The 12500-nt window shown below is 45.0% G+C and overlaps 2 protein-coding genes across 4 annotated transcripts in view; both read left to right on the top strand.

Moving 5' to 3' along the window:
- Positions 1-5322, top strand: part of slc1a3a (solute carrier family 1 member 3a) — a 17931-nt gene extending 12609 nt beyond the window's left edge. For both annotated transcript variants that reach the window (XM_036599120.1, XM_036599121.1), the window contains exons 7-10: positions 1-216; positions 499-693; positions 1565-1699; positions 2963-5322. The exon at positions 1-216 is cut by the window's left edge and continues 18 nt beyond it. In XM_036599120.1, coding sequence (XP_036455013.1) covers positions 1-216; positions 499-693; positions 1565-1699; positions 2963-3167 — 751 coding nt within the window. In that variant the 3' untranslated portion in view covers positions 3168-5322. The remainder of the gene's footprint in view (positions 217-498; positions 694-1564; positions 1700-2962) is intronic.
- Positions 5323-9912: 4590 nt separating this feature from the next.
- LOC118827679 (nipped-B-like protein A) overlaps positions 9913-12500 on the top strand; it is a 27987-nt gene continuing 25399 nt past the window's right edge. The window contains exon 1 of one of the 2 annotated variants that reach the window (XM_036599117.1): positions 9913-9948. The gene's annotated coding sequence lies outside the window, so the exon portion shown is untranslated. Of the gene's footprint in view, positions 9949-12377 lie in introns of those variants that run through there. The other variant, XM_036599118.1, reaches the window with a different exon arrangement.

The raw sequence follows: 12500 nt of genomic DNA, 5'->3' as shown, positions 1-12500 counted from the left end.
CCTGTTCCTGATTGCGGGGAAGATAGTGGAGATGGAGGACCTCTCTGTGATGGGGGGGCAGCTGGGCATGTACACTGTAACGGTCGTCGTCGGCCTGCTTATACACGCCGCCATTGTTCTGCCCACTCTCTACTTTCTGGTTACCCGCAAAAATCCCTTTGTGTTCATTGGAGGACTGCTGCAGGCTCTCATCACTGCTCTGGGCACCTCTTCCAGGTGAGGAGCACACCTGTACACCTGCACCTGTAATACACCTGCACACCTGTACACCTGCACACATGTACACCTATACACCTGCAGACCTGCACAACTACCTGCCTGCACACCATCACAGCTGCATACCTCCACATCTGATTATTTGTTCACCTTTACCCCTGCATACCTGCACATCTGTACACCTGCACGCCTACATGTACCCCTGCACTCCCGTACACCTGCTCTTACTAACCCCACAGCCAAGCCTGTAAGCACTAAACCCTGCCCTGTGTCTGTGAGCAGCTCCGCCACTCTGCCCATCACCTTCAAGTGTCTGGAGGAGAATAACGGTGTAGATAAACGCGTCACGCGGTTTGTCCTGCCAGTGGGAGCCACCATAAACATGGACGGGACGGCGCTGTACGAGGCACTGGCCGCCATATTCATCGCTCAGGTCAATAACATGGACCTCAACTTCGGACAGATACTGACCATCAGGTACGGAGGATCACCCAGTCTGGACACAGTCCCACACTCCACTGACAGCTGACAGTTCTGAGTCAATCTGACATCACACTGACAGACAAAAGTGCCTTCAATATTTAATATTTAATATGCTTTTAATAATTTTAACCTGTTTTAACCGTTCTCTCCAGGCTCCGCCCACAAATGTGTTACAGAAAAATCCCATTCAGTCATATTCTACAGTTTCTCATTAGGCTGAATGAATAACTGACTCTAAATGTAGGTATTGTGATATAAACTGAGTCTGTTCTACAGTTTCTCATTAGGCTGAATGAATAACCGACTCTAAATGTAGGTATTGTGATATAAACTGAGTCTGTTCTACAGTTTCTCATTAGGCTGAATGAATAACCGACTCTAAATGTAGGTATTGTGATATAAACTGAGTCTGTTCTACAGTTTCTCATTAGGCTGAATGAATAACCGACTCTAAATGTAGGTATTGTGATATAAACTGAGTCTGTTCTACAGTTTCTCATTAGGCTGAATGAATAACCGACTCTAAATGTAGGTATTGTGATATAAACTGAGTCTGTTCTACAGTTTCTCATTAGGCTGAATGAATAACTGACTCTAAATGTAGGTATTGTGATATAAACTGAGTCTGTTCTACAGTTTCTCATTAGGCTGAATGAATAACTGACTCTAAATGTAGGTATTGTGATATAAACTACACCTCACAACAGTATCTACAAAAGAACTCATTTGTGGGCGGAGCTTGGGTCGATTGCTGTGTATTAGGTTTTTATTTGGCTACACTGTCTGTATTTGTCTTTGTTGTATTTTAATTGTTTTATTTATGTTGTGTTGTTTATGGTAATTGTGTACGTGTCATGTTTGTCAGTATCACAGCAACAGCTGCCAGTATCGGAGCAGCCGGAATCCCTCAGGCTGGACTGGTTACCATGGTGATAGTGCTGACCTCTGTCGGACTGCCAACTGATGACATCACACTGATCATCGCAGTTGATTGGCTCCTGTAAGTGCTTTTGGATTTATCGTAATAAAACGTGAGGAAAGTGTTTGATACAGTAACATCTGTTGGCCTCGTTCTCCAGCATCTCCCTGAGTCTGTTCTTAAGTGTGTTCTTGATAAAGGTTCTAAGAAAAGTCTCCGTCAGATTCATGTCGTGTTCTTAAAGCGCAGAGCTGTTCTCTCCTTTGTGCTCTCGAGTGTGTGTAGATTCTGTTCTTACCTAAGAACACATCCCACATGAGAGGACACTGGTGAGTCAGGGTCTTCGTTAAAACTGCATCAGTGGGTTTAATGAGAAATTTCTCATGAAGAACGGTCAGTCAATGAGGCCCGGTGTTCCAGAGGAGACGGAGGGTCAGATCAACGTATGAGCTGCAGCACAAAGTCTACCTAACGCTGTTTTCACATGCTGGCGTTAAAAAAAGCTGTTTGCACCTCATAGCAGAACATCAGATTGGCGAAAACCACGCTGACGTTGCCATGGTGACAGTGTTACCGGTGTAAAGGGAGGATTACCAGAGGAGAGCTTTAGCACTGTGGACTGTTGGGTTGAGAGTAATATAACATCGATTTATAGAGGTGTGTAAGAGTGAGTTATAGAGGTGTATAATAGTGAGTTATAGAGGTGTATAATAGTGAGTTATAGAGATGTATAATGGTGAGTTATAGAGGTGTATAATAGTGAGTTATAGAGGTGTATAATAGTGAGTTATAGAGGTGTATAATGGTGAGTTATAGAGGTGTATAATAGTGAGTTATAGAGATGTATAATGGTGAGTTATAGAGGTGTATAATAGTGAGTTATAGAGATGTATGATGGTGAGTTATAGAGGTGTATAATAGTGAGTTATAGAGGTGTGTAATAGTGAGTTATAGAGGTGTGTAATTGTAAGTTATAGACATGCATATTAGTGAGTTATAGACGTGTATAATAGTGAGTTATAGAGTTGTGTAATAGCAAGTTCACCTCTCTCTCTGTCTCTCTGTCTCTCTCCCTCTTTCTTTCTCTCTCTCTCTGTCTCTCTCTATCTCTCCCTCTTTCTTTCTCTCTCTCCCTCTCTCTCTCTCTCTCTCTCTGAGCGTGCGGTATTGTGAAAGCAGGTCATCTGAGGTTTTCACTGTGTTTATCTTTGACGCACTGTTTAACGTCAGTCCCATAAAAATCAATAGTTCTGACCGAGTTCCTTCCAGAACGTCCCCCATCAGCAGCGTTAACATGATTTAACTCTCTCTCTCTCTCTCTCTCTCTCTCTCTCTCTCTCTCAGGGACCGTCTGCGCACCACCACTAACGTTCTAGGCGACTCTATCGGAGCGGGGATCGTGGAGCACCTGTCCCGTCACGAGCTGGCGGCGGTGGACACTGAGCTGGGGAACTGCGTTCTGGAGGAGAACCAGGAGAAGAAAACTCCGTACCAGCTCATCTCTCAGAACAACGACGACAGACTCCCCGACAGCGAGACCAAGATGTAGCTCCGCCCCCAGAGCTTCGGTTCCAACGCTATACAGATTCTCACCGCGTCATTAAAGCGACACTTCAACCAGGCGTCTCACTCACACGGTTCTACGCTCCTCCAGGTTCCAGCTTTAGCGCTGCAGCTACGGTGCTAATGTCGCTACAAACTAATGGAAGCTTATACCCCACCAGCTAGCATTTTGTCCATGTTTATGAACCATAGAGGAGCAGAATTTTCCATTCCACCTTAACTGCTGCACCGTTTAAGGTGGAACGGAAAAGTCTAAGAAACCGACAAATGTGAAGCCAACTTCACGAACGCGTTTGAGGAAAGTGTGTAATGTTTTAGCCATGTAGTTAGCATCATGCTAATCTGTGGCTATAAGCTTCCATCACACGTTAGCTTCATTAGCATCGTAGCTTCAGCGCTAAAGCGGGGGGAGTTCTTTTCTTGGCTGAACTATCGCCTTAAAACCAAACAGGAAACAGTTTGTTTATTAGGCGTGCACCCAAAGGATGATGGGATTCTTTAGAATGAGGAACAATGCTGGTACTCTATCTGTCTGTCTGTCTGTCTGTCTGTTTTGTACAAATCCAGGTTTCTTTTTTGAGCAGTGAACCTGAATTTGACTTTCATTTCATTTAAGTTTACTTTTTAACTTAAAAACACAGGAACAAAGTGTTGAATTGTAAAGGCGAGTTTGTATCTCTGTCTCTGGGGTGGGGGTGTTGGGGGTGGTGGGCGCTGTAGCTTATAAACTCTGAGATAATGCACATAAAAATAGAGAACAAACAGTGGCCCAGGTGTTGACTCAGCTGGCGGCTGATTGGCTGATCGGCTGCAGGTGTTTTTTTTCTCCTGATTAAACTCGTACAGGTATTCCACACCGGCTCACCTGGACAGGTGTGAAAAAAATTTAAATAAAAAGTCCAATTTGATTCAGTCGGCTGTGCAAAATTTCAAAGTTTTTCTCAGATTAATTTTTTTTGTATTAATTTTTTTGAATTTGCTCCGTCAGGTTCTAAATCACATCATTAACCAATGCAACAATACAGTACAGTACAGTAACGTTCCACCTTAAATCAACTGATTTCAGTCAAATTAATAAATCCATAAAAAGGAATGTGTCAGTTTCAAAATTCTTCATATTTAAAATTGTATTTTTCACATTTTGGAATTTAAGAGTTTTTTGCTGATATCAGGGCCAAATTTTTATTCTAATTTGAGCTAATTTGAAAAATTTGTCATCCTTTTTTTGTCCTCAAATTACACACTGTTCTTAACAAAAATCAGATTTTCTCAGCTCAGTAAATATTTTCATACCTTTTAAATAAATAACCCTGAATATTTCAGGTTAAACTGACCATCGAACTTCATGTTATCAACTTCAGACCTTCTAACGTCACTTTATCAACAATTCATTACTGTTTTCTATAAATATGGCAAAAAATCATAATAAACTGTTTGAAAAAGAGACGCTGAGAGTTTGAAGAATCTTAATGATGGTTAAACACAACGTAAAGGTTCTTTACCAACTGAAGGGTCTTCCTAGAACCTTTAGAGAGGAAGGTTCTTTACACCAATTTTAAAGGTTCTATACTAATTTAAGGCTTTGTCCTAGAACCTTTACATTATGCAGGGTTCAGAAGGTCCCTCACACCACTTGTAAAGGTTCTTCACCAGTTTAAGGGTTCTGCTTAGAAATGTTACTTTGGAAGGTCCCTCACACCAATTGTAAAGGTTCTTCACCAGTTTAAGGGTTCTTCTTAGAACCTCTGCATTATATGAGGGTTCTATAAACCTTTGGAAGGTTCTTCACACTGACATTGATGGTTGTAAACCAATTAATTTTGCTATTATGTGGAGGTTCTTCATTCACATTCTTCATTATAAAAATGGATCCACAGAAAAGGTTCCTTTAGGGACTAATAGTGGTTCTCCTGAAGAGCCACACACAGAACTCTGTTGTGAGCTGAAGCGGATCATCTGTACCGAGGCTCAGTGAGGAGACGGATTAGTCTGGGTTACCACTGTTCTGGGGTCAGTACAGCAGGACCGAGAGCAGGTGCGGTCAGTGAGGTCAGTGAGGTCAGAGAGCGTGTGACAGTGTTTATCCAGACGCCGCAGTGACCATCAGTCTGAACAGAGTGAATAAAAGCCCATTGTTTAGATCAGAGCGTCGTGTCTGAATCATTTCTGCTGTTATTAGTAAACGGACTGTTACTGAGTGGACGCTCTGTCTGCTGACCACAGTCAGTACACGCTGTGTGGACAAAGGCTTTAGACAGGGCTCAACAGCCTAGAGACACCTTAGCAACCACCCGAGATACCACAGCAACCTCCTAGCAACACCTTAGCAACCACCTGGGACACCATAGTAACCACCTAGCAACACCTTAGCAACCACCTAGGACACCATAGCAACCACCCAGCAACACCTCAGCAACTACTTGGGATACCACAGCAACCAACTAGCTACACCTTAGCGACCACCTGGGATACCAGAGCAACCGCATAGCAACACCTTAGCAACTACCATAGGACACCATATCAACCGCCTACCAAAACCTTAGCTACTACATAGGATACCATAACAACCACCTAGTAACACCCTAGCAACCACAAGTAATACAATAGCAACCACTTAACAATACCATAGCAAGCACCTAGCAACAACCTAGCAACCATCAGGGATACCATAGCAACCATCTAGCAACTCCCTAGTAAGCACCTGGGATACCATAGCAACCACCCAGTAACATGCTAGCAACCACAAGAAATACCATAGCAACCACTTGACAAGAACCTAGCAAGCACCTAGCAACAACCTAGCAACCATCAGGGATATCAGAGCAACCACCTAGCAACACCTTAGCAACCACCCAGGACATCATATCAACCACCTAGTAACATCTTAGCAACCACAAGAAATACCATAGCAACCACGTGACAAGAACCTAGCAAGAACCCAGCAACAACCTAACAACCATCAAGGATATCACAGCAACCGTCTAGCAACTCCCTAGTAAGCACCTGGGACACCATAGAACCACCAAACAACAACTTAGCAACCATTTGGGATACCATAGCAACCACACAGTAGCACGCTAGCAACCACAAGAAATACCATAGCAACCACTTAACAAGAACCTAGCAAGCACTTAGCAATAACTCAGCGACCATCAGGGATACCATAGCAACCACCTAACAGCCACCAAGCAACCATCTGGGTTACCATAGCAACTGCCTCTGAACACCTTAGAAACCTTCTGGGGAACCATAGTGAGCTTTGGAAAGCAGAGTGTGGCTCTGATCTGCTCCAGCCTTATTGACTCATGTCTGGAGAGTAAAACCCCTGGTCAGCTGTAGGTCAGCAGTGCGAGAGCGTCCAGCCTCGGCCTGCGCTGAGTTTAACACTCACAAGTCAATCAGACTCTGATTCACCGATTCAGATTCTGATACATATATATAAATATATATATATATATATATATATATACATACATGAACATGCAGGTGCTTTAATTCCCCCAGCAGACTAACACAAACTATCATTTATAAACACTTTATACACCAAAGAATATCAGTGTAACAACATACAGCCTCTCTAATCACTGATTACCCAGTATTGATTATTGATTATTGATCAAAATTCACACTGTAATCTACTCCAGCATGCAGTGGCTAAATTTAAAGCAGCAAGGTTTTACCGGCTGAAAGGGAACTTCCACCAAATCTTCAAAATTCCCCCATGACTGAGTGTCTGAGAGTCACTCAGAGTGCTTTGGTGTGGAGTGAGTTTTCTTTGGGGACTATTTTGACTCACATCGCCCCGCATGTATCCCTCCGCCATGAACGGATTTACATACTTTAATAATGTTCTACTTGAATTCCAGAGGCTGAATTAAAAAGGTATGTCCAGAACCAGAAACAACTGACATCATTTCCAGTTTTCAAACTTAGCTAAATATGTTGTCCATACTGACCGTTTACTAAAACATGTTAGATATGAGGTTTAATGTATGTATATGGAGTAATATCAGCACAGTCTGCTGCTCATATGAGCTAATATTAAACATGAAGCCCAGTATCAGGCATCAGTGACCTCTGAACCTCATACAGTCAATCAGGCACCCGATTCCCTGCCCTTCGTTAATAAAGCTGTTATTAACACAGTTCTGTGTGAATTATAAGGCATTAGTGTGATGAGAGCTGTGTGACTGAGCTCACGGAGGAGAAGCGTCTCGAGAACAGCAGTATTTCTGAATGTACTCGAGCGTTTTTAGAGGAACCGATCTGTGAGCTGCACAGAAAAAGCTCAGCTCAGTTTGAGTTCACAGTGTTCTGATCTGCAGTGTGGAGTCTGGAGCTGTGCTGCCATCTGGTGGCCAGCAGTGAGAGTGCAGTGGATTTTATTAGTGCTGTTTTAAAGAGTGAGTTTTAGTTCAGAATCACTCTCCTCACTCTCCTCACTCTTCTCTCTCTCCTCACTCTCCTCACTCTTCTCTCTCTCCTCACTCTCCTCACTCTTCTCTCTCTCCTCTCTCTCCTCACTCTTCTCTCTCTCCTCACTCTGCTCTCTCTCCTCTCTCTCCTCACTCTTCTCTCTCTCCTCTCTCTCCTCACTCTGCTCTCTCTCCTCTCTCTCCTCACTCTCCTCACTCTTCTCTCTCTCCTCACTCTGCTCTCTCTCCTCTCTCTCCTCTCTCTCCTCACTCTTCTCTCTCTCCTCACTCTGCTCTCTCTCCTCTCTCTCCTCTCTCTCCTCACTCTTCTCTCTCTCCTCACTCTGCTCTCTCTCCTCTCTCTCCTCTCTCTCCTCACTCTTCTCTCTCTCCTCACTCTCTTCACTCTTCTCTATCCTCACTCTCCTCATTTCCTTCACTCTCCTCTCTCTGATTCTGTCTGTTATAAACACTGTTTATTAACGCACTGGTCCAAACCAGTACAGCAGTAAATCAGCAGTTTAGCCCCGCCCATTCAGTCTACAGCAGTTTAGCTCCACCATTCAGCTACAGCAGTTTAGCTCCACCATTCAGCTACAGCAGTTTAGCTCCACCATTCAGTCTACAGCAGTTTAGCTCCACCATTCAGCTACAGCAGTTTAGCTCCACCATTCAGTCTACAGCAGTTTAGCTCCACCATTCAGCTACAGCAGTTTAGCTCCACCATTCAGCTACAGCAGTTTAGCTCCACCATTCAGTCTACAGCAGTTTAGCTCCACCATTCAGCTACAGCAGTTTAGCTCCACCATTCAGCTACAGCAGTTTAGCTCCACCATTCAGTCTACAGCAGTTTAGCTCCACCATTCAGTCTACAGCAGTTTAGCTCCACTATTCAGTCTACAGCAGTTTAGCTCCACCCATTCATTCTACAGCAGTTTAGCCACACCATTCAGTCTACAGCAGTTTAGCTCCACCCTTCAGCTACAGCAGTTTAGCTCCACCATTCAGTCTACAGCAGTTTAGCTCCACCCTTCAGCTACAGCAGTTTAGCTCCACCATTCAGTCTACAGCAGTTTAGCTCCACCATTCAGCTGCAGCAGTTTAGCTCCACCATTCAGCTACAGCAGTTTAGCTCCACCCTTCAGCTACAGCAGTTTAGCTCCACCATTCAGTCTACAGCAGTTTAGCTCCACCCTTCAGCTACAGCAGTTTAGCTCCACCATTCAGCTGCAGCAGTTTAGCTCCACCATTCAGCTACAGCAGTTTAGCTCCACCGTTCAGCTACAGCAGTTTAGCGCCACCGTTCAGCTACAGCAGTTTAGCGCCACCATTCAGCTGCAGCAGTTTAGCTCCACCATTCAGCTGCAGCAGTTTAGCTCCACCATTCAGCTACAGCAGTTTAGCTCCACCATTCAGCTGCAGCAGTTTAGCTCCACCATTCAGCTACAGCAGTTTAGCTCCACCATTCAGCTACAGCAGTTTAGCTCCACCATTCAGCTGCAGCAGTTTAGCTCCACCCACTCAGCTACAGCAGTTTAGCTCCACCCACTCAGCCTACCAACATATTTACATAAATCCGCTTTTTTACCCTACAGCGGTTTAAACTTTACGTTTACAAATGTTGACAGTGCTTATATGAAACAGTAAAGCATTTTATGTAAAAAATCTCTCCTTAGTAGTACTTACAATCTCATAATTATTACTTGCTATGACTATTATCTCATATCATAAATATGACTTACTATATCATAATAATGACCATGTTACATAATTGTGACTTAATATGTAATAATTATGACTTACCATTCTGTAACTATGACTCTCATCTCATAAATGTGATTTTTATATCTTACAATTAAGACTGTACTTATAATAATAATAATAATAATAATAATAACAACAATAATAATAATAACAATAACAACAACAACAATAATAATAATAATAACAATAATAATAACAACAACAACAACAATAATAATAATAATAATAATTACAACAACAACAACAACAACAACAATAATAATAATAATAATAATAATAATAATAATTACAACAACAACAACAACAACAACAATAATAATAATAATAATAACAATAATAATAATAATAATAATAATAATAATAATAATTACAACAACAACAACAATAATAATAATAATAATAATAATTACAACAACAACAACAATAATAATAATAATACGGTAATTTTTAATGTAGCTGCTCTGTTGTCCTGTGGGTGTAGTGACCGCTGGTGTACGGCAGGGGGCTCCGCAGGCCGCAGCTCCAGTGCGGCAGCAGCAGCAGCAGCAGCAGCAGCGCTTCTCCTGCGAACCCCGCGCGCCGCTCCAGGTAAACAAACACCGCCGCGCGCTGCTCCGCGGACCGGGCGCGCGTCGCGTCTCCGGACCGGACCGCTCGCGCAGCGCTTATTTGATTTAAGGAGGAAAAACATTGTGAAGGCTATAAGAGCAGCGCTTTAACGGCCTCGGCGTCGCCAAGGAGACCCGGAGAGCCGAGCCGAGCCGAGCCGCGCCGCGGGCCTCGAGCGGGTAGAGAGCGGGAAAACGAGCGAACACAGACGGTCAGAACACTCCTAATAACAGCCAGCACCCCGGGAAACGAAGCGGGACCGGGCCGGGAGACCGGGCCGGGAGACCGGGCCGGGAAACCTCCCTCTTCCTCAAACACGGAGCGATCTGCGTAACCCTGCTAGGCTAGGCTAGGCTAAGCTAGGCTAGGCTAGGCTAGCGCTGTGCTGATCGTCCATTCAGAAACAGCGCGGCTCGCGCGGCTCCTCAGGGGCGCCAGTCGAGTTTCCGACGCGTAAATTAAGAAATAAAAGGGTTTTGTCTTCAAACCAGTTCGACCAGCGGCGCCGCGGAGCCGCGGCCAGCTCCTCGGCCGAATCGGTCCGTTCCACCTTAAATGGTGCAGCAGTGACTGTGACAGTGCCCCAGGCGCCAGGCTGTCGCTGCTGCACCATTTAAGGTGGAACGGACCGATTAGGCCGAGGAGCGTTAGCTGAACAGCGCTGAGTTCGTGCTGGGTTTAAACTGATCAAAGCGCTAGTTTGAGCCGCTGGCTCGGGTCAGACAGACACAGCAGGCAGCAGTGCAGTGACTTCGTACCGCTGGCGGCGGTTATGCAGCAGTTATAAGCGGAGTTAGTTTACAAAGGGAGCCGAAGTTCAGTGCGAGTGTCTGAGAGCTGGTACGGGTTTGTTTACATGCTGGAAACAGCTTTATTTTCTCATAAACAGGCCTGAATTCAGACATTCAGAGTGAGTGAGGTGTAATCAGACTGATTCAGAGCGGTTTGGTGTGAAATGGTTCAGAGGTCTTTACAGTGGTGCTGATAGGAACCAGGGGTCGCCATGACTACAACACAGATATAGACATTTTATTTACTATCCAGAACCACCAGTGAACCTACACGAGTCTTCTGGGTTTATATGGATGTTGATGATGGAAAATAGTGGAAAATCTGAAATAATAAGTTTTCTTTGGGGACTATTTTGCCTCACAGCGCCCTGCATGTATCCCTCCACCATGAATGGAGTTTAAGTTCTCTAAACTATCATAAAACAGTGTCTCAGTCATCAGGCAGTGAATTCATAACCATTTCATGTAGTAACCTTCTGTGAGGGAGCTTTTAGAGGTGGACGTCTGGTTCCTATCACCACCACTGTGAACAGTTCTGACTCGGTAAGTTTTTCTACAAGCCAAACTGCTCTGAACCTCTCTGAACGGCTCTGAACGGCTCTGAACCTCTCTGAACGTCTCTGAACGTCTCTGAACCTCTCTGAACGGCTCTGAACCTCTCTGAACCGCTCTGAACCGCTCTGAACCTCTCTGAACGGCTCTGAACCGCTCTGAACCTCTCTGAACGGCTCTGAACCGCTCTGAACGGCTCTGAACCGCTCTGAACCGCTCTGAACCTCTCTGAACCGCTCTGAATGTCTCTGAACCGCTCTGAACCTCTCTGAACCTTTCTGAACCGCTCTGAACCTCTCTGAACGGCTCTGAACCGCTCTGAACCTCTCTGAACGGCTCTGAACCGCTCTGAACGGCTCTGAACCGCTCTGAACCGCTCTGAACGTCTCTGAACCGCTCTGAACCTCTCTGAACCTCTCTGAACGGCTCTGAACCGCTCTGAACGTCTCTGAACCGCTCTGAACATCTCTGAACCTCTCTGAACCTCTCTGAACGGTCTGAACGGCTCTGAACCTCTCTGAACCGCTCTGAACCTCTCTGAACGGCTCTGAACCTCTCTGAACGGCTCTGAACCGCTCTGAACCTCTCTGAACGGCTCTGAACCGCTCTGAACCTCTCTGAACGGCTCTGAACCGCTCTGAACGGCTCTGAACGGCTCTGAACCTCTCTGAACGTCTCTGAACGTCTCTGAACGGCTCTGAACCTCTCTGAACCTCTCTGAACCGCTCTGAACCTCTCTGAACCGCTCTGAACGGCTCTGAACCTCTCTGAACGGCTCTGAACCGCTCTGAACGGCTCTGAACGGCTCTGAACCTCTCTGAACGTCTCTGAACCTCTCTGAACGGCTCTGAACCGCTCTGAACGTCTCTGAACCTCTCTGAACGGCTCTGAACCGCTCTGAACCTCTCTGAACGGCTCTGAACCGCTCTGAACCTCTCTGAACGGCTCTGAACCGCTCTGAACGTCTCTGAACCTTTCTGAACCGCTCTGAACCTCTCTGAACGGCTCTGAACCGCTGTGAACGGCTCTGAACCGCTCTGAACCGCTCTGAACGGCTCTGAACCGCTCTGAACCTCTCTGAACGTCTCTGAACCGCTCTGTTTACATCTTAACCACTTAATTACATGGAAATTTTAGCAAAAATCTGTTTTGCTGCAGTCAGATACAGAGGTTACGATTCAGCATGTC

The sequence above is a fragment of the Colossoma macropomum genome, unplaced genomic scaffold (genome assembly GCF_904425465.1).
Source record: "Colossoma macropomum unplaced genomic scaffold, Colossoma_macropomum, whole genome shotgun sequence".
Taxonomy (NCBI): domain Eukaryota; kingdom Metazoa; phylum Chordata; class Actinopteri; order Characiformes; family Serrasalmidae; genus Colossoma; species Colossoma macropomum.
This window is presented reverse-complemented; position numbering and strand designations above follow the sequence as displayed.